General features: G+C 37.3%; 1 protein-coding gene across 1 annotated transcript in view; it reads right to left on the bottom strand.

Annotated features, from left to right (window-relative positions):
• MYLK (myosin light chain kinase) overlaps window positions 1–20,780 on the bottom strand; it is a gene marked incomplete at both ends in the record, with an annotated part of 175,412 nt that overhangs the window by 68,938 nt on the left and 85,694 nt on the right. The window contains 4 exons of the mRNA XM_079539151.1: window positions 2,331–2,577; window positions 3,744–3,941; window positions 4,596–4,733; window positions 17,909–18,061. Of these exons, the coding sequence (XP_079395277.1) occupies window positions 2,331–2,577; window positions 3,744–3,941; window positions 4,596–4,733; window positions 17,909–18,061 (736 nt within the window). The remainder of the gene's footprint in view (window positions 1–2,330; window positions 2,578–3,743; window positions 3,942–4,595; window positions 4,734–17,908; window positions 18,062–20,780) is intronic.

The raw sequence follows: 20,780 nt of genomic DNA, 5'->3' as shown, positions 1-20,780 counted from the left end.
CGAGAAGAGAAATACTCAGCTTCTAAGAAGACAAAGGTTAACAAAGCAGATGATTTTCTTAAGAAACTACAGGAGGATTTCTGAGATCTTGTGCTGACTCTACCATTATAGAGATGAAGGCTTTGCTCTCAGCCCACTACTTCCAATTTCTTTGCTTGCCTTTGCACTTAAGACATATATCGATTGAAAGAAGCACACTGGGATAAAAGGATCCTAATGCTGGTATCACTGGAAGGATGCAATGCAGAGGAGGAGAAAAAGATGCCTGTGATTTTCTAAATTAAAAATTGATTTTTCTTTCCCATTTCAGTTGTGATGGTTTCATGGAGACTCTGACTGATTTCTTGTTCCTAAACTGTATGGGTTGGCATTTTGCAGGCATGCTCAAATTTCAACAGATAAATTACAGCTGCATGCATGAAACTATTGCATGAAACTGCATGAAACTATTTTTTGTTGTTATTTTCTTGTTGTTGGTATTTTTTTTTAAATATAGATATTTATGCAAGACCATTCTTGAAGCCTTGAGCAAGAAGAGGCTCAATGGAACACTATCAGGACAATTAAAATCAAAGATGCAAGTGTAGAGGAATGAGAGGTCTGCATAAGTTTAAAGCCAGGACCAGCAGAGGTTAGCATGACAGCTCCCTCCGAACTCAGACTTACTAGTTTGTTATGCACCAAAAGGCAAAGCAAGAACATATCCTAAGTGATACTGAGGGGAGGAAAGAAAGAAGGCCAACCAGCAGTTACTGACGAATCACATGGTTCATCACACCCTTGTCAGCACACTCTGATGAAAGAAGAAAGAACTGAGAAGATCTTTTGTTAAATTCCACTCTTTAAAGCAAAAGTTTTAATTTGTGAGCAGCCAACATTAAAGGAGAAATGTGAAGATATAAGAACTGAATTTAGGACTTAGAATAACGGAGAAGAGGAAAATAGTTAACACTGGTAGGAAACCATGATCAGACTAAGCAAAGGAGCTGGAGAGAGAATGACTCCCTAAAAGCAGCTATGCAAAATGCTTCTAAAATTAATATATGAAAAGGAGCTGAACAGTTAATTTGAGAAGAAAATGACTGTGATTTGAAATAGCTCACTGTATATTGTCAGCTTCTCTATATCCTTAGTGAATTGACTTGTGGTTTCTCAGTTTTTCCACATTTTTTAATGGACTTTGTAGGAGTTTCTGAGAGAAAGACACTAAATGCAGTTCTCCTACTCACAGATACAGTTAAGATTGCTTCTGAATACATAAGCAATTCTCAATCAACTATTAAAGACATATGCTGGCAGTTCAAAATCTGTTCAGATGATGTTATTTTCTGCTGACAATTGTTGTAGCTCTACTGGAAACATGAAGTTATATAGCTAACATTTAGCTCCATGAATATTCCTTAGGCAGATATAGTAATTCTGATTAAAGTAATTCACTTTTTGAATTTTGTACTAGTCTGAAGAATATGAAACAAATATACCTTGTTAATAGTGGGGAAAAAAAAAAAAAAGACAACGCCATAAAGCAGACAAGTGCAAGTGACACAGAACTGAAATGGTAATGTTTTGTAATACTGCACAGTATCTGTCTAAACTGTTTGCTGGACTAGTCAGCTTGGACTAAAAAAGTAGCATGTGGAGCAGAGAACTTTCTTACAGTATAAAGGACTCGATTGTCCATGACATTTAAATACATTTTTATAAAGAAAGGGACAAATATTAGCTATGTAAGACAATACATCTATGCACAGTAAATAGCAGAGGATTATGACATTTGACTGTCTAAAGTTGTACATTTCCTTTTCTAAATCCACTCAGGGAATATGTAATTAGGCCCTATCTTCACCATTATAGTGGAAAAATGCTATAAGCACTTTATGAAAGGTAAAACGAACCAACTTCTGTATAAAATTCAGACATTTCAAAAACAGTAGGGAAACATTTTCTCTGCTTAAATCTGTGGATCATACAATCTAGTGGAATAGGCCTCCCTGACCCCAAAAATAGACCCCAAAAAGTGACTCAAATAGAAACACAGCTTAGGTTTCTCCTTCTGGAGACCCAAACTGGTTCCCACATTGCTGCAACAAAGCTTTATTTTTTCAAGATCCCCCAAAAAACTGTACGCTGCTTTGTCCTCTCTGACTCTTATTGTATTTCCTCTTTCTGTTTGATTAGATCTTTTATCCCTCCACAATATTCAGTTCCATTAGTACTTTATCATTTGGTGGAAAAAGAAGGGAATCGTTTGGCTCAGGCAGAAATTGCAGCTTTAGGGTAAATATAACTAATTGTTCCAAAGGAACAATCTCTTTTCATAGTAAACATACCTGAGCTGAATTTCATATTGCCCTGTGTGATGAGACTGTACATTCCTCAAGATCAGTGTGAAGATATCTTCATTTTGCAGGATTTCACAGCCTGTTCCTGGTGTTATTTCTTGCCCATCTTTAAACCAGTGAACGGTGGGGAAAGGATCTCCAGCAATGGCACAAGATATAAGGACATTTTGCCCAGCAGCTGCTGTCACTGATCTCGGTTTGCTAATGAACCAGGGCTGGATGCCATCCTGAGGTTCTGCAGTTTACAAACAGAATTTACAAATCAGGAGAACATGCCAAGCTTCAAAGTAACTAATAAACTAATTTCAGGTGAAGCAAACAAAGCAAAGTTGTTTTGAACATTCAGGGTATAAATTTTTAATCTGAAAATAACCCAGGCTTTAATTTTGGAAGTCACTTAACGTTGGTACTAAAATTAATCATTTACTTGGCACTTTACTGGCTCGATATAGTATATTAAGGACAAAACAAAAGGACTTTAAAGCTGCCCTAAAAGGAATCCTGAAGATTTGTCCTTAGAAAATATGGGTAGGAATAGCTTTAAGGGCAACTGACAGTACTATGACTGCTGTTTAGTTCAGAGATCATGTGATAAATCATTAGCAATTGCATAAAAACACGTTGAACTCAAAACACTGACCCTAAAGGCTAGAGCTCAGAGAAGACAGTGACAACATCGCACAGGCCCACCCCCTGAGGCAGAGCTCTTTGCAATGCTGGAGTTAAGATCCTTTATGCTAAAAATAGTAAAAGTATAAGTAATGACTATAGGAAAATAGTTGGCTTACAGCAAGATTAGACAAACTCTAGGGTTATGAAGGTAATGAATACCCAAATCACAGAAGATCTGTAAGTACTTCAGAATTTGTGCTGTGGGATTTATATCCTACATGGAGATTCAAAGCTGTATTTTGTGTATCCACTTCTCCAATTGCAGAAATCACGTGTTCCTCATTAGCTACTGTTACAATACTAGTGTTAAAGCGGAGACACCTGGCTCCTAGACAGCTTTTCCAAATAGCCAGCGCTTTAATCAGATAAAAAAACAACAACAAAAAACAAACAAAAAAAATCATTAAATGGTTTACATTAAGTCCATAGCTAAGTAAGCCTCATAATTATCATCTGAAGCTGCACTTAGCAGAAGTTTTGCACTGTCCCCACGAATAGGATTCAAGAATGCATTTTTGAAATAGTTACATAATGTTCCAGAGTGAAATCATTTTCTTGAACTTGCTTCTGCTCAATATCCTTTTTAATTCAGATGCATGAACTGAAAGTTCCTAGCACCCTTCAAAATAGACCTTATAAACACTCGTCTGCTTTAAATAGACACTCCTCCAAGCACATTACAGTAATTTCCTTTTAGCATTCCCTGTGATGGAGAAGAACTTGACTTACCTTGCACTGTCAATGTAGCCTGTGTTTGCGTTTCTCCTAATTCATTCCAGGCTTCACAGGTGTATTTGCCTGTGTCTTCAGGAAATACTTCCTGGATATACAGACTGTATTCATTGCCTTTCTTCTCAAAGTGAAAATCTTCTGTCTCCTGGATTTCTTTGCCATTGTGCAGCCAGATAATTTCAGGACACGGGTTAGCTGAAAAATAGGAAAGAACAAAAATCAGAGACACACACAACTCCCCCCCTAGCTCTGATTAAGAAATCACGAAATTCAGTTCTTTTTTGCCTCCTGACTCTGCAATGTCATTTTCAAAACTTTCAGAAATTTCTCTAACTCTGTTCATGCTGTGCAGCATGGAACAGTTCTAATTCTGCATTATCAGAGTTAAAATATAATTGAATAATGGAAGGAAGTATACATCAAGGAGGGGAAGTGATTTCCAGTTACCACAGTGTGAGCTGTGATGGGTTTCTATTACCAAAGTTCATACCAGGACTGCTTTCTTCTGCAGCATTAATTCTACCCCAGCTGACAGGAATTCAATCTTGTTCAGTTCAAAACAAAGGTTATTACATGTCCTCTGAGACTCAGTTGTAGTTCAGTAACAGGACTTGATAATGACCTGAAAATTATTATTCTAGGAAAGGAACATTTGCAGAGGTCTGAACACATTAACACTGAACAACATTCATCCAGCCTGAAGAATAGACTAGATGATATTAGTTTTCACTTTTTAAAAAATGGTTCCTTGAAATACTTTCAAATGTAGCACTTGCTAGAAGGAAAGGATAATGGCAAAAAGCACAGCTAGACTGAAATTGGTTAAATAATAATGTTCTACCTACACACCTGATACTTCCACAGTCATTATCACTTGACTTCCATCCATTACTTTGAGGTCAGTCAGTCCTTTAAGGAAGATGGGTGCAAAAGTCTTGTTTAATTTGACAGCCTGTGCATTTTCTGCCTTCTTACTGCTCTTCTTTTCTGTGAAGTCAAGAGGAGAACAAGAGGACTTTCTTACTGGAATTTTCATTACAGGCTTTGTCCTTAAGTTCAAACTGATTTGAAGTCAGTCATCTTGTTCCAGCTCTCAGAGGGTAGCATCGCTGAGTCCACCCCAATACAGATGTTTTCTTCTGTCAGTAATCTATATACAATTGTAAGAAATGGGACCTTTCTCTGGAGACCTCTCTACTCATTGTTAACATCTATGCTAGAGTATCACACAGATTTTTAGTCATTTCTCCCAAGTACATGTGCTCAAGTACAAAAAATCTCAACAACTTGTACCAATAATTCAATGCTTTTAACCAGTGCTGAATTCGTACAAATCTTAAAATAAGTAACAAGTTGCTATTCTCATGATTGATGAGTTAAAAATTTAAGCTCACAGGAATATAGAATTTTCCACTCTGTATGAAATTAAAAACCATTTGGTCAATTAGATGGTCAGTATAAAATGGGGAGGAGCATAAAGTTCACCATGATCCTTTCCTGTATTACAATTAGCCAAACAACTGATTATGGAGAAGGCTGAAATCTGAAGTTATCAACATATATCATAAAACAAACTGTTGGATTACAGAGGTTTTTTAATTGAGCTATACAATCAAATTATTAGTGCTGGAATTAAATGAATCACTCTTATAAATAAAATCTAGCTGCTCTACATTTCCAGTCTCTGCGTCATATTCAGAGATTATGAAGGAAGGCCATTTAACTGTGTCTTGTATTGTGCGCTAGACCAGGAAAGACACTTCTAGAGCTGAAGTAGTGATCATGACCAAATGTAGGAAGCCATAAATATTTATCGGTCACTTGGATACACTTTTTGTTTTGTTTAGCTTGAGTTCAGACTTCTTACGTCTTTCCTCTAAAATGCCAACCATACTTTCTTTCCATACATAAAAATAACTTCATTTTGATTATTCTTACCTTCAAAATATTCAAATGTATATCAAGGCCATCCAAAAGAGTATTACAGTAACACAAAATGCCAGACTGGAAAAAAAACAGCCATTCATAAAATTATGGTGATTATAATAAGCTGAAAGCACCTTACTGAACAAGTCCACTGAAATTCCTGGAAGCCAAAATTTAAGTTTGTCCCAGGGCTATTTGAGCTCTATGTAAATTTGGAAGCTGCATGAGAGGAAGTTTTCCCTCTTCTGTAGTAAAGCTTTTTCTAGCCAAAATCTTGTCTCATTGGCTTACATCTTAGGTCTTTTCCTGGCACTAAGCAGCAAGACATTGATACATGTGAGAATGGAAATATGGGACGTAACTGAGACCCACTCAGCTCAGTTTTATGGACTTAGTGCTTTGAAATACTTGATTTACCATCAAAATAAATTGTTCAGTCTTAGGGCTTCCTATAGCATCTGCTTAAAAGTGACTAAGACTACATAGAAAGTAGCCATGAAGTTGGGTCAAATCCATCTTCACTAATAAACAGCATATTTTATACTATATTTTGTACTATTTACTCAGGGAAAATGCTGCATGCAAATGTTGGACTAAGCAGTATCAGCATGTACTCCTTTAGTAATTCAATGCCTTGCAGAGAATCCCTTTGCATCTCAGGCAGAAACAGACCTGGCAGAAGAAGCAGAAATCAATAAAAGGTGAAAAAGGAAGAAGAGAGTGGTGGTGAATGGAATTAAATCCAGCTGTCAGCCAGTCGTGAGTGGTGTTCCTCAGGTGTTGGTATTGGAGCCAGTCCTTTTTAGTATTTGTACTGATGATCTGGACAAGGAGATTGAGTGCACTCTCAGTAAATTTGCAGATGATACCAAATTGGGAGGAAGTGTTTATCTGCTTGAGGACAGGAAGGCTCTACACGGGTTGGATTGATGGGCTGAAGCTGTATGAAGTTTGGTTAAGACCAAGTATTGGGTTCTGCACTTTGGTTACAACAACCCCATGCAATGCTAAGGCCTTGGGACAGAGTTGCTGGAAAGCTGAGTAGCATAAAAGAATCTGAGGGTGTTATTTGGCAACCTAATGAACATGAGCCAACAGTCTGCCCAGATGACCAAGAAGGCAAATGACATCCTGGCTCGTATAAGAAGTAGTGTATCAGGACTAGGGAAGTGAACACCCCCCTGTACTCACACTAGTGAGATGGCACCTTCAGTACTGTGCTCAGTTTTGAGCTCCTCACTACAAGACATTGAGGTTCCGGAGTATGCCTTAGTAGTGCAGTGGAGCTGTGAAAGCTCTGGGGCACAAGTTTTATGGGGAATGACTGATGAAACTGGGATTTTTCTGTCTGGAGATATGGAAGTCTGGGAGACCTTATCACTCTCTATGACTTCCTGAAAAAATCTCGTGGCAAGGTAGAAGTCAGCCTCTTTTCCCAGGTAACAGTGTTAGGACAACAGGCCTTAAGCTGTGCCAGGGGTGGTTCAGGTTGGATATTAGGAAAAGTTTTTTCTCTGAAAGAATTTGGTGAGTGTGGTGTTGATAATTTGACAGTTGGGCTATATGATCTTAGCGGTCTTTTTCCAACCTTTATGATTCTCTGAGGATAATTTCAGACAGAAACAAAGGCAACTTTGTACATCACAGCCTTTCTGCAGACTTTCCTGTCCTTATAAACTTATCTTACGCCAATGTATGAGTGCAGTTTGATTTAGTACAGTTCTTGCAGTAGTACATGATTTCTCAAAACTTATTAAAAATTGTGTCCTTTTCTTTTGTTGGCATACTTTGCAGCATGGGGATATTGAAGGCATTTCTCTAGCAACAGATATGCAATCTTCTGCATATAAAAGCTCAAAAATGTCTAAGCAATTATATATTATTTCCAATTCAAATCAGCATCATATGATAAATTAGAGCTTAGTCATGGTTAAGACAACCAGTATTTCTTTTCAAATGTTTGGCATCCAGGACACAATAAATACATAGCTAAAAGGACTGACTCCATGGCAACCTGAACAGATTTTCTTCAAAACAAGCAATCTGTTCCTACTTTTAGTAGACTTTTCTTAATTGCAGATCTCTGATTTTATGCTTCTGTTCGATTGTGTACATTGTAGGTAGAATGATAATGATAGGCTAATGATCAACTTAGACAGAATATGACCAAAACTATCTATCACCTTTTAATCTGGCAGCAACAACTAGAAAGATTTAAGTTTCATATATTGTTACTATATGTTCATTGAAAAATCATAGGGGCTTATTCCATGTAGTAATTCTTTCTTCACTTAAAATCCGATGTTGTAGACTTCTAGATTTGGTGGGGGAAAAAAAACCCAGCAATCAAAAACCTGATTTACTGACACCAGAGCTAGTTTAATTATTTGGTTTTGTTTAGTCTTGGTCAAAAAAATCATTGCATTTTCTCAGAAGGGACTGATGCAATAACGTAGAGACCATCTTAGAAAGCCTGGACCTTAACTATATTCAAATTTGAAGCTTGTAAATGCTTGTAGAAAAGCAGCACATAACAAAAGGACAGTACTAGAGCTTTCTTTCTCTCATTCCTTCAAGTTCCCTTTCACCACACAAACTCTGATGTGGTTTCAACTTCACATGATCTTCACTGACAACTGGCTGCAGAGCCCAAATCAGGGAGGAGAAAGAAAAAGAACAAAGCACAGAACCTTCAGATACTACCAACCGCTATGCTTCTGGTTGAGAGAGAAACCCCTCATTTTTAACACTGTGGCACCGGAAAGAAAATCTGGAACATAAAGAAAAGTGGCAATGGCATCAAGGGCATGACTTTTTTACATGCCTTCCAATCCTCAAACTTAATCAACTGGATATGAAATTGAGGAGATCTGATATCTTCCTATTATGTTAACACTTTAATCACCTACAGTCATTTAACATTTTCCCCACCACTCTTACTTCTTATTGTTTCCAATTAGGAGTAGGTTTAACTTCAAGAATGAATAGAAAGAATGTAAGACTTAACACATAGCAATATTGTCGTAGTAACTAAAAAAAATATCTACCCTGACCTGTTCAATGTTTTCCTCCTGTTCTTTTCCCCAATCCACTTCTGCTGCTGAGGTACATGGTCATGTCTTATAAATTCAACAGTCATTTGATATGGCATTACACAAGATGATAGATTTTAAACACCCACCCACCACAGTGTTTTTTTTTTTTTTTGTTTCTTTTTTGCCTTTCCTCAGGCTTTGATATGCATGACTTTTGGGAAATAGCAAGTGATAAAATGCACTGTTCAGTGAAAAACAAACAGGTCGCTCCACGTTTGCCACTTCAAAGAACTTAGCCTGGGAGATCAGAAATAAGAAGAAAGGTATGAAAAGGAAACCCTATATACCCATATATATTTTCTACAATGCAATTTTAATTTAAGCTTTTCTCACAGTATTGACTTATCCCTAAGGGTTCATTTTTTATTAGAAAAACACTCCAATAAGCAATCAAATCTATGTTTTAAAAAGCCACTTTGTGCATCGAATCCACAGAAATTTAGGAGAATTAAAATCCTTCCAGTTTCTTATAAAGATTCTTAGAATATTTGGAAGGCAATGGTAAGGATACAAAACTTTCCATTCATCAATTATTCTGCTCTCCTGTGTTTATGTAATGGACAGCAAAATGAATCTATCTACCGCTATAATATCAAATATTTGTTTATCTCTTAACTCATACTCATATAAATTTAAGGTGAAAAAAATGATTCCCTCTTCGACTTTTCTTAACCTGGGATTTAAAGAGTGCCTTACATCAGCTCAACCTCCATACATCTGCAGACTGAAAATTATTGCAAGACTAGTGTTAATGTTAGCTGTGGGCTCAAGCCAAAATACACTTGAATTTTTTAGAACCTAGACATGAATTAGAACTTGGTGCTTGAATACAACTATAAACATTTATATTGTAAAAGGATAAGCAGAGATGAGCTATTGTGTTGAAGGTGTATGTATAACAGAAAAAGTCAGTGGAATATTCATGCTGCACTGAAATTAACCCACTACAAATCAATTGTACTGTACACATTTACCAGTTTAACAGCAAGTATACAACCATTTACTTTCTAAGGTAAGAGAAACAGATAAATTAGCACATACAGAAGGAAAAAAATGAATAAATAACTGCTCTTTGGCACTTTCATTCCCAGATTTGCTACTGAAACTTAAATGGAACAAATACTCATATCAGGATACAAACTTCAAGAAGATTTCTGAAAGCTGTACTTGGCTCTAGCTAAAACAGCTAATATTTTACACACATTGCCTATTCTAATAAATTTTCTTGCTTGTTTGCCTGCCCAGAGTTTACAAAGACTTTTAAATGTGAGCTGCAGAATGCTGACATCTCCCGTTGAGATATCAGGACTTCAGCATGCTCAGCAGTGCACAGAATCACACAAACACTGAGGGCAGAAGGAACCTCTGGAGACCATCTGGCCCAGTCCTTTGCTCAAGCACAGTCAGCTACAGCACTGAGCATATACATCATCAACGCAACAACTCAGCTGCACAAGATCATGGCTACAACTGGTTACAAGTCAGGGACACACAAAGAATAGAGAGCTAGATGCTCTTATGTTCAGAACACTGCAAACACACTGTTTAGTCTTATGAGAGATTTAATTATACACGAGGAATCTGCTTGCCAGATCATATGGTTAGCTGCCAAATAATGCCTAGTCGTAGCTGTGTGAAAGGACTGTCTCAGCAACATTTACCATTTATGGTGTTTAAATGTAATTTTGGCACAGGGTAATCTGTCAACTAAGCTGGGGAGACTGCTTAACTCAAAAAGCTCTCCATGTGAGTGAACTCAGAGAGAATAGTAGATTCGACAAAAACTCTCAAAGCAAGATTCAGATTCACACATACGTGTATAGCCAGAGTTGTAAAGCAGCCTGGCAAGCTGAATTACACTTTTTGAAAAGAGTTTCACTTCCCCAGATATTTTCAGTGTAAATAAATCTGGCTGTTACTAGATCTCACACTGACAATGCTATAAAATCTGTTACTTTTTCTGAGTTGTTAAGGCAGAAAATTGGTATTATGACACACATCTCATCTGTCTCAGGCTTAAAGTGATAGAGTCAAAATATTCTCTGCCATTTTCTCAAGAACTGAAAACTTGATATACACTGGAATGAAAAAAAAATGAGATCCCTGTACACCTGAGACATGTAGAGATGTTTCTGCTTTATTAAAGATCACAGGTGAGTATGCTGTTTTGCATACTTCAGTCACAAGAATTAGACAATCAATGACCTAGCATTGTTTTTTTTACACATCTATCTCCCATAAATTATTTCTGCAGTTATAATCCAGTTTTGTGCATAGAAGGCAAGGTTTAAATATGCTTAGGAGATGCTTTATAATAATAGTTTGGATGTTGTGCTCTGCATTACACAGAAATATTATTAACCCCATCCTTATACTAGCCAGAGCTGTGAAGGTTATACAAAGGAAGCTGAGTTCCACTTTACCCAATCTGGCAACATATTTACTGCACACTGCAGGACAGCTTATGCTGCAGTGCATATATGCTCTTTCTTCTCTGATTCTTTCCCTCTGTATGTCATTTATCCAGGTATTCAGCATTTTCAACCTCTGCTTTGTCTATTCAGTTTCAACTGCAAACTGCAGCATTTCAAAGAGATGCCACTGTAGAAATCCCACAACCGCTGCCAATGTCAGCAAGACCAACAATTTGGGAGAAACATGATCAAATGTCTCAATTTAGACTGCAAAGGACAAAGACACAAAGCTGCCTGCTGAGTTCACTGCAGATCTCTTCAGAGTCAGCAGACCAAATCTCTTGGCGACAGTCTCACTGAAAGTTTTTGCAGCCAAAGTGCCGTTTGCTTTTGCCTTCAGAGCCATCTGCCTTACCAATGACTAACACTGCCTGTGAGATATTTACATTAAGTGAGGGCTCTTGTCACTGCCACAGAGAGAAAATCCATGGAAGGTCGAGAGTCTGTATATCTATGAAATGCACTTATACAGCAGTTCAGTTGGCCCACTGCTAGCAAATTCCCCAACGTTAGTTAGCCTCTAGAAATGCACTCCAATACCTGCACTAATATGTTTTGTTGTAAATACAATTACACTAGTTTGACATGGACAGCTTCAAAAAACTGCTTTGTGTCTCGCAGAACAATCCAGCAGTGAAAACATGCATATTGCTGAGACAGAATTTCACTTTTGCATGCATGATTTCTCTGTGGCTGCATACATAGAATGTAACTTCATTGCAATGCACCTTGATCTGAGATATCATTTTGATTGGAAAAAAAAAAACACAGGCTTTCCGTGAGCAGAAGTGCAATAGAAGCACAACAGGAACAAGCAGTCACAGAAAGTGCAAGTGTCCCTGAGGATGCCACTAATGAAGTAGTGAAAGACCCTTCAGTCCTCTCCTCTCCAGGTAAACCCACTGCAATTAATCCATATCAGCTGCTCTTGGAAACATTCTTTGGGAGAGCATCATGTCCATGCTTTCAAAATTACTCAGGCACATATTCAGTTAATAGGTTTTGTATGTGTTTTGATGACTACCACTTTTCAGCTGAAGATAGAATATTACACAATTTGGCAATCCAAAGTTGGACAGTTTGCCTCTTGGCCATTGCAAGGCCATTCCAAAGAGTGTTATAAAAAACATCTGTTTTCTGTCATTCTGGTGTGCAATGGCTTAATGGTTACAGACCACAGTTGAAAACACCACCAAATGTAGGGGGTTTTCCTGTTGTTGGTGATTTTCTTCTTTTTGAATTAGACATTTTTTCTCTCAGCATCTCAGCTTTGTTTTGCATTAAAAAAAAAAAAAAAAAAAAAAAAGGAATTCCAGTCCTTCAACTCATTCTGCAAGCACTCATCCCTTATTTGCATCCAAATTTGGTTTGGTTCCTTTTTTACTGGAAATGGTTTATATCAAGAAGTAGTCTTTAGAGAACACCGCTTATATTGATGGCACAAATCCTAAATCATTAAAAGCTTCTACACATGTTTTGCTTTTGTCCCTTGTTTTTGTTCTCTAGCTAGTATTGTGTTTCATGTTTGAGTCTGAGTCGCTGAAAGAAGGCAATTTATTAAAAAAAAGAAGCTTAGTTTTAAGAGGATTACAGCTGTTGTTGACCCATGCAAAGGGGTCAACAAAAAATGCAATGCACTGGGACAGACTTTCTTTGATAGCTAATATTAGCTCTGCTTGTGACAGCTTACCTCTGACCTCTCAATGAAGTAACAAAAAAATAAAAAATGCCCAATTTTCATAGAACTCTGAACCAATTCTTAATCATAGCCAAGCAGTTCTACCAGGCTAGTGGTCTGGAATATCTTTTGGACATTTAACAAGATTAGACTTGTATATTTTGGAAAGAGTTTATAGTCCTTTATATTTATGCTACACTTCAAGTATTGCAAATTATTTTAAACAAATATTGGCTTTGAAAAGCTGTCACAACTATTTCATCACTCTGGACAAATTGGACATCACACTTCACTTACCTCAGACAGAAGTATATCTCAGAGAAACACAACTGTAGCCTCTCATAAAAGGATTCAAAGAGAGGTTGCTTATTGCAGTGATTACCTTCTTAAAAAGATTAATGTCTACAAGAGGTCATTATGAGATAGAAAGGAAAACAACCCATGATTTAAGAAAGAGTCACTCAGCAGTAGAAGAAAAGATACCTACCTGATAGCCTTTCTTTCAGCTGGTTGTATTGTGTAGTTCCACTCACACCAGATAGAGGAGTGACAGGAGCAAAACAAGCTGTTTTCCCAGAAAGCATCTCCCTTTACTGCTTGGGTAAACTGGTTACTAGAGCAGAGACTATGACAGGCTTCCAGGTGACTCTAATCTGCTTGTCCAATGCTCAATGAATGACTACAGTAATCAGATTACAAGGGCTACAAGCTTCCTAACATAGACACTTATGCTGGGGGAGACTGCACTAAAAGAAAAAATAAATGTGTGAACAGAAAGCAGTTAGGGAGAAAGGGGAACAGATGTGAAATCAGGAAAGTGAACTGCTGGCAGGGAGGGAGAAATGAGGTCAAGAGGCAATGAGCAGAAACAACAGTATTTGCTTAATAGTGTTTGTTCACTGAGGGAGGCAGTGCTAGGCCTCTATTCAAGACAACAGTGTACAAAAGACTAGCACCAGCAAAACAGGTCTGGGAGGCTGCAGAGCACTGGAGCCCCCAGGAGTACCATGGCTCCAAGTCTGTGCTGCTGATGTCACCCAGGCTTTGTGCCCTCCCTCTTGAAAACAGAGATGCTGCTGTCTGGAAGGGGGAAGCTTGGGAAGTCCACATGATGAAAGAAGAGCTTCAGTAGGTCAGATATTCTGCAGTGGGGCAGAAGTGCAAAACAGAACACTCTCCTATTAATCAGCCCTCAGGTAACAAGCGCTTCATCTTTATACATTGGAAAAAGGAAATAACTGCTTATTTTACTTGCAGAGTCTGTTTGCAAAAGAACAAAAGCTTCCTACAGATGCTATTAGTTCATTACAGCACAGTAGTAGATGGAATCCATCACATGTCCCATCTCTCTTCCTGGTCTCCTTCACCTCTGTAATCTTGTGTTGCACACCCAGATATTGGTGTTTATAACACCTTTGCTAGAGATGGATCTTGCTGTTGTCCCCTGTCAACGATTAGTTAACTGATAGAGACAACAACATATTAGAATGCTTATCTCAGGTGTGAGGCAGATCTGAAGAACAGCTACTATCCCTTGGAGCTGACCTCACTTCCAATTACACCAATTATTAGTATGGTAACTGACTCATTCTATGTAGGTCCAAGTCAATAAACCTCTCCTCACCACAGTTTCCTCTTCATTAAAAAAAACAAAAAAACAAAAAAAAAAAAACAAAAAAAAAAAACCCACAAAAAAACAACTAATTTAAAAGTTAAAACACCTTGGCAGAAAGTTGATTAATATTAATATTCAACCTCAGTTTCCCCATCAGAGAATAATCAATATCAATACATTTCAGGTGATCTGAATGTAGTCTACATCTGCCTTTAAAGATCTGGCTTTTTTTTTTAATGAGCTGCATGGTGTATTTAGAAAATGGCTTGTGTGCTTAATTGGATTTCTCCAAACAATAGGAAGAATGTAATATTAAATAGGAACAACAACACTATTGCCTACTTTGCACCTATAATAACAGCGACAACTCAGTCACTCGCATACTGTTTAGAAGCTTACAGAAAAACTTGCGCATCAGCCCCACAGCTTCCTAAACTCCATTTTTTCTATGTATGGAAACTGATGTCTAGATTTAAATGAAAAAAAAATCTAACATTTACAGAGTGACACAAAAGATAATGCTCCAGGAACAGGGAGGTCTGTCACTAAGCATTTGAGTAATCTGGATAGTTTCTCACATCTCAGCATTTTTTTTGCATTAGACTGATTAATTTAGCCTTTTATCTGCTAGGTTTGCTCTCAAGAGTCCATCTCTAACCTGTATCTCAGCTTTAAGAAAACACCATCAGAGAGAAGAGTGTCAAGGTTCAATTTAGTCTGCTTAGTGTTTCACGAGATCAGAATTAGCTTCACCTTGATTAACTCACTTTCTTCAGACTACCTAATGGACCTCTGCCAATTCAGTCAGCTTGCCTTTACTTAAGAGATCTTCAGTTGATTGATTAGCTTGAATATGCTTAATTTTTAAGACCTGAACATTTCTTATATAGAATCATGGAGTAGTTTGGGTTGGTGAAACATTTAAGATTATCTAGTTCCAACCCCCCTGCTATAAGCAGGGATACCTACCACTATGCCCCATCCATATGAAGTGTGAGATTTTTTCAACTAGACTCCAAAACTCCCCGACGAAAATTAATTGCCGTGAGGTTTTTTCATAGAAAACCACGGAATGACTGATCTTACTGGGCACTAGGCAGAATTTGTACTGCTTAAGAATAGAGAGGCAAAATTAATCCAAGACTGATGACTTGGAAGGAACACTTTGCCACTGTACAGGGCCAGACACAAAGCATAATGAAGTACGGGAAAAAAATCTCCCTATCTTTAGTAGGACTTGGAGGAGTAGCCCTTTATAGGCCTTTCCTTTGTTTCCTTGATAGGAAGTAAATAGGGTCTTCAAAATGTTGTTCCCTATAATCATTCCATGGTTTTCCTCTGACAAAAACAAAGTAACAGATCTTTTCAAGGACAAAGAAAGCAGGAAAGATCAGAAAGAACATAAAATAGAGCCAGAGAATACCTGTAAAATCTTAGCAGATAATTATTAATTGTTAATGCGCTATCATTCAAACACGAGACTTCCTTTTTTTTTCCCTTTTAAAAAATCATTACTGACTATCCTTCCTAAAGTCAGGGTTGGACTTTTGTGAGTTATCTTTGTGCTTATTTTAATTTAGAAAGTGGAGCTTCTTACTTTTGAATAAACATACGTGCTTTGATGTCAAACAGACAAATCACTCCAGGTAGAAGTTCTGCCCCACCATGAGATGCTGCATGAAAACACTGAAGCCAAAAACAGCAATTTGAAGGGAAATGCAGCCCCAGACAGACTCAGTGAGGTGCCCAAGCACCAGAGCAGCAAGTTAAAGAAAAACTGGATTCTGACATGGCTCAGATACTATAGCAAGATGATTAATTCTGTCTTAGATTAAATACAAATAGATTTCAGGTACAAAAGAAAAAATATTTCTCTAGCCATGAATGAACAAACAGCACTGCATGAAACCTGAAAACGTTAAATCATGTGGGAGATGAAAAGGAAGAGATGAGTTACAATTCAGAAACAATTTGTATGGACTTTATCCCAAAAATTGGTGTCTGGTCAGGATTTATGAAGTTCTCTCTTTGTACGTACACTGATTTCCTGCTGTAATCTCTGCAAAAGCCAAACGTTTAGAGAAGCCTTAGCTGCAGCATTGAAGATCTCAAAGAAACCTCAAGGCAGTAAGTATTTGATATGGGATCTGATGGAAGTAAAAGAAAAGAGATTTGGAAATCAAGATCTTAAATTTACTATTTCTGTCCGGTAAATCCACATCACTCTGAGTCTTGGGGAAAGTTACTGTAATCCTCATGACAACGGGAACATAATGAGTTTTAGGGAGGAAGAGCTTAAAAATGTTAAACCCATGGCCTGACAGCCTGTCATGAGCTCAATTCTCATTTCAATTCTCAATTCTCTGTTTTTCCCTGCACGTTCCATGACTCTTAAGAAAACAAAGTGGAATGTGAAATGGAGGAATGAGCTCCCCACTGCAGAGTAAATGCAGCAGTGCAGCTTTTGAGCCCTAGATTAGTTGAAGTATGGGAGGGATTCAAATCAGTGCAACAGTGACTAAGTAGCTTGAAGTAGCTCAAACAGAGTACAGAACTCTTGGGAAAAGATAGGTGACTTGTGCTCCCATGTTAGCATTGTATGTTACCCCTAAAATAACTCTGATTTGCTTAGTAAGAGGGGGGCTGCCTTTTTTCTGTGTCTCAGTGAAGAATCAGCAGGTCCCATATCAGTGACTGCTCCCTTGAGGTGGAGTTCTCGATTTGCCTTAGCTAATCCAGATGAAATGCTTTGGAGAAATTATAAGCGACAGCTTTGAGAACAGATTAGGCTCAAACTTATTTTAAGTCAGTACTTTCTTACTTTGTGTCCTTTTTTTGGGAAGGGGGGTAGGGTAGGTAGTGCATTTCCAATTCTGTAATCAGGAATTTAACTCATAGATTAAACAATTGCTCTGTTTTCATTTTAAGCTTGCTTGGTGTTTTAAGTGGATTCAAATAAACTAAATAGTGGCAGGTATATTGCTGAAGTGCTGAATCTTGGAATCCTAGGGCACATTTCTCACCAAGCTGCGTGCACTGATTTGGGACAGGTATTATTTGTCCTAGACAAATTAAATAATTCCCATGGCAACTGACACTCATCAGTATGTTGCAGAGGCAGTGACAAAGTATTATAACTTTGAGAATAAAATAACTTGCAGATGACAAATACCAAATAGTCCTGAATCTAGGGGGAGGTGAAGTCTGATCATGTGCAGCCATGAAACAACCACCAAAACAAATACCAGATGAGATTATAAGAACAAAGAGCATAAAGAGCATGCTGTAACTGTAACAACTGTTCAATTTATCCACAGGATTCTGTCAGTATGGCTGTCATCACTGCAGTAGTTACAGCAGGCTGAGATACTCACCTTTGACTGTGACGTGAGCACTGCATGATGCCCGTCCTGTGTTGTTTTCAGCCAGACATGTATAAATGCCATCATCTTCTGGCAAGGCATCTTGGACAGTCAATTTTGCAACTCCAGCTTCGAAAGTGGAATGGGCATACTGAATTGGTTGTTCTACAGACAGATAGGAAGAGAATTATCCTAATACATCAAGTTTGTTTGAAAAGCACTTCTCATTTCCCCTGAAATCTGGATGCTTAACAGCAATCTGTATATTAGAGTGCAGAGCCAAATGCTGCTCTCAGGTTTATATTTGAATTCTGAATAGATTATCTTTCAGACAGGTAAGAGATGTCTTGTGTGTTTGCTCAAACATTGCCTATATATTGGACTTTGCCTGAAACAAGATATTGGTATTGCTGCCCCAATGTACAAAATCTGCTGGGTGTGATGAAGCACTTGAAGTTCTTTAAATCACGTAGTTTGCAACAGAAGACATTCCAAGAGAGGCAAAAAGATCTGTGATGGAGCCAAGAGATTGATATACCACACAGTTAATCTACATTGAAGCATATACAGTCTGGTAGGAGACAGGTACAGTCTGGTCTACAGTGACATAGCTATTAAGAAGTACATTTTAAGAAACTGGTTCTGTAAATTGGTATGGAAAATGCTTAGATGTTAATGCAGACTGGTTAAAGTTGCCTTGCTGTTGTTTCAGAAACAGTCATCAATCTCAGCCCTTCTGAAATGCTTCTGCAATCTGTTTTCTCCGTATTAAATACTTTCCACTACTGACTCATCATTGGTTGCTTTCCCAGTGTATGCTATGCTTAAGAGGGCCTGATATCTGCTCATGAACACCATGCTGGAAAGAGAAACTAGCATCATCTGAAAAGAGGGTGAAACAGATGTGACATCTATCACTTGGGAAATCACGATCAAAAGGAAGGTTAAAAATTAATTTCATTGCTAAAGTGACTTTAAAAAAATCAGGACAAAAAACTCCGGGGATTCTTAGAACCGGTTCTGCAGTATCAGCAGGACAAATTAAGCGATGGCCCAGATTTTTCTCTTATTTCTGATTTCCAACACGAAAAATATTTAGAGGCAGTTATTACCTATGCACTATCTGCTTATGAAATTTAATTCTGAAATACATATATACCATGAACTTGATCCAATATCTGAAAAATAATATATAATTCAGGGTAGGTGATTTTCTTGTCTTATTTGTCTTACAAGTTACTTAAGTTAGCAAATTGTCTACCTCATGAAAAATGGGGTTGAACGTTTAATCAACTGCCCATAAGGCTTCAATTTCAGAATAAACGTTCTTTCATAGATCTTATTTGTATTACTAGTTCCCTCGAGCTCCCTTTCATTCAACTGAACAGACTGTTGTAAGTCTTGATTAAGTCAAAATATGTATTTTTGTGTATAAGAATAACATTAACATTGAAATATGGAAATGCAGAGCTTAGGTCTTAGCAGAGAAAGCTTTCTGTAAGAGAGCATGTGGTGCCTGACTGCCTTTATGGTCTGAATGTAGAGTACTTAACATGATGGGAATGCTGCCTGAGATTCTTATTCTGAATCTATGAATGGTGCCTAATGATATTATGATGATAACCAGGTCAGAAATAAACTAAGGATAAAAGATGCATCATCATAAACAAAAATAAAAAGCGCAAAAATAGGATAAGTGTTCTTTGTGGAAAATGTTCTCCTTCAATATGTCCCCAAATGAAAATAAAAAAATTTATCCAGGGATACCACATATATCCTTTCTCACTGCAACTCAACAGAACTGTAACTCTTTTTTTTTTTTTAAAGCATTGTTCAATATTTTGTCTTTTCATGAGACCCTGGAAAATAATAATAATATATCTGCCCTGAGGAATAACCTACAGCAATATTATAAGTTTTGTCCATTGTACTTTTAGTTTGATCTAATAAAAACAATTCTCCCAGTAGTGAAATGTTCCCTTCTCTAGAAGCAGAACAGTCAAATCTCCATGACATTTTGGCAGCAGAAACAATAACAAAAATACCTTACTTGTGTGGCATGTTATGCCAGAAGAAGGGAAAATTTCCCCCAGCTCATTTATTAAAAGCTTTCTGGAAAGACCATAAAGCTATTCTAAAACAAAACACTTCTCAGAGAATTGTTCTGTTAAAGTTGTGATCATATTGTTTTTAAATTCAGCAGAAAGATGTTCAACTGGAAAAAAAGAAAAGAAAGCACTACGGAAAGGAAGACATTTGAAATACCGTGATCCAGGCTTTATTCCTGCAAATTAAAAAGAAGTTACTAAAAAATATTTCAAGAGGCTAAAGTAAATTGAAGTTGTGTACCAAAGTACTACCACACAGAGAATGTGAATAAATTCATAATGGTTTGGTGAGGCACTACAACAAAAGAAGCTTGCTTTCAGGGAATTTGTCAGTAAATCAGCAAAAATTCTTTGAGAACAACTTAATTAAAAAGTAGAATTAGAGCAACAGGACAAAAGAAATGTCTTATAAGAGCTGGAAAACAGCTTTAAATCAATATAACAGAGAATAATCCATGGTTCAGCCAAGCTCTTATTTCTGCAGTTTGGGTGAATATGGAAGCAAATCCTTGTCCACACAGATAGTAAGTAGTAATTAATGACAATGCACAGCTTACGTCATCTATTTTTTTGTCTTGGTTGACCTAAAAGAGAAGTCAATCTACGTAATGGCTTGGAAAATGTTTTGTTTTAAATTTGTATGCAGCCACAGCTGCTAAAATAGTAGTATCTACTACTGTGGATATTAATATGATGGAAAAGCAATAACATACAGTGATATATTCTAGGTTTCTAGAATGAAAGAAGTATGTATCCATCTGTAGAAAAATACACAA

Source organism: Tetrao urogallus (assembly GCF_951394365.1).
Source record: "Tetrao urogallus genome assembly, chromosome: 8".
Lineage (NCBI taxonomy): Eukaryota > Metazoa > Chordata > Aves > Galliformes > Phasianidae > Tetrao > Tetrao urogallus.
The sequence above is the reverse complement of the archived record's forward strand: the minus strand, read 5'-3'. Positions and strand labels throughout refer to the sequence as shown.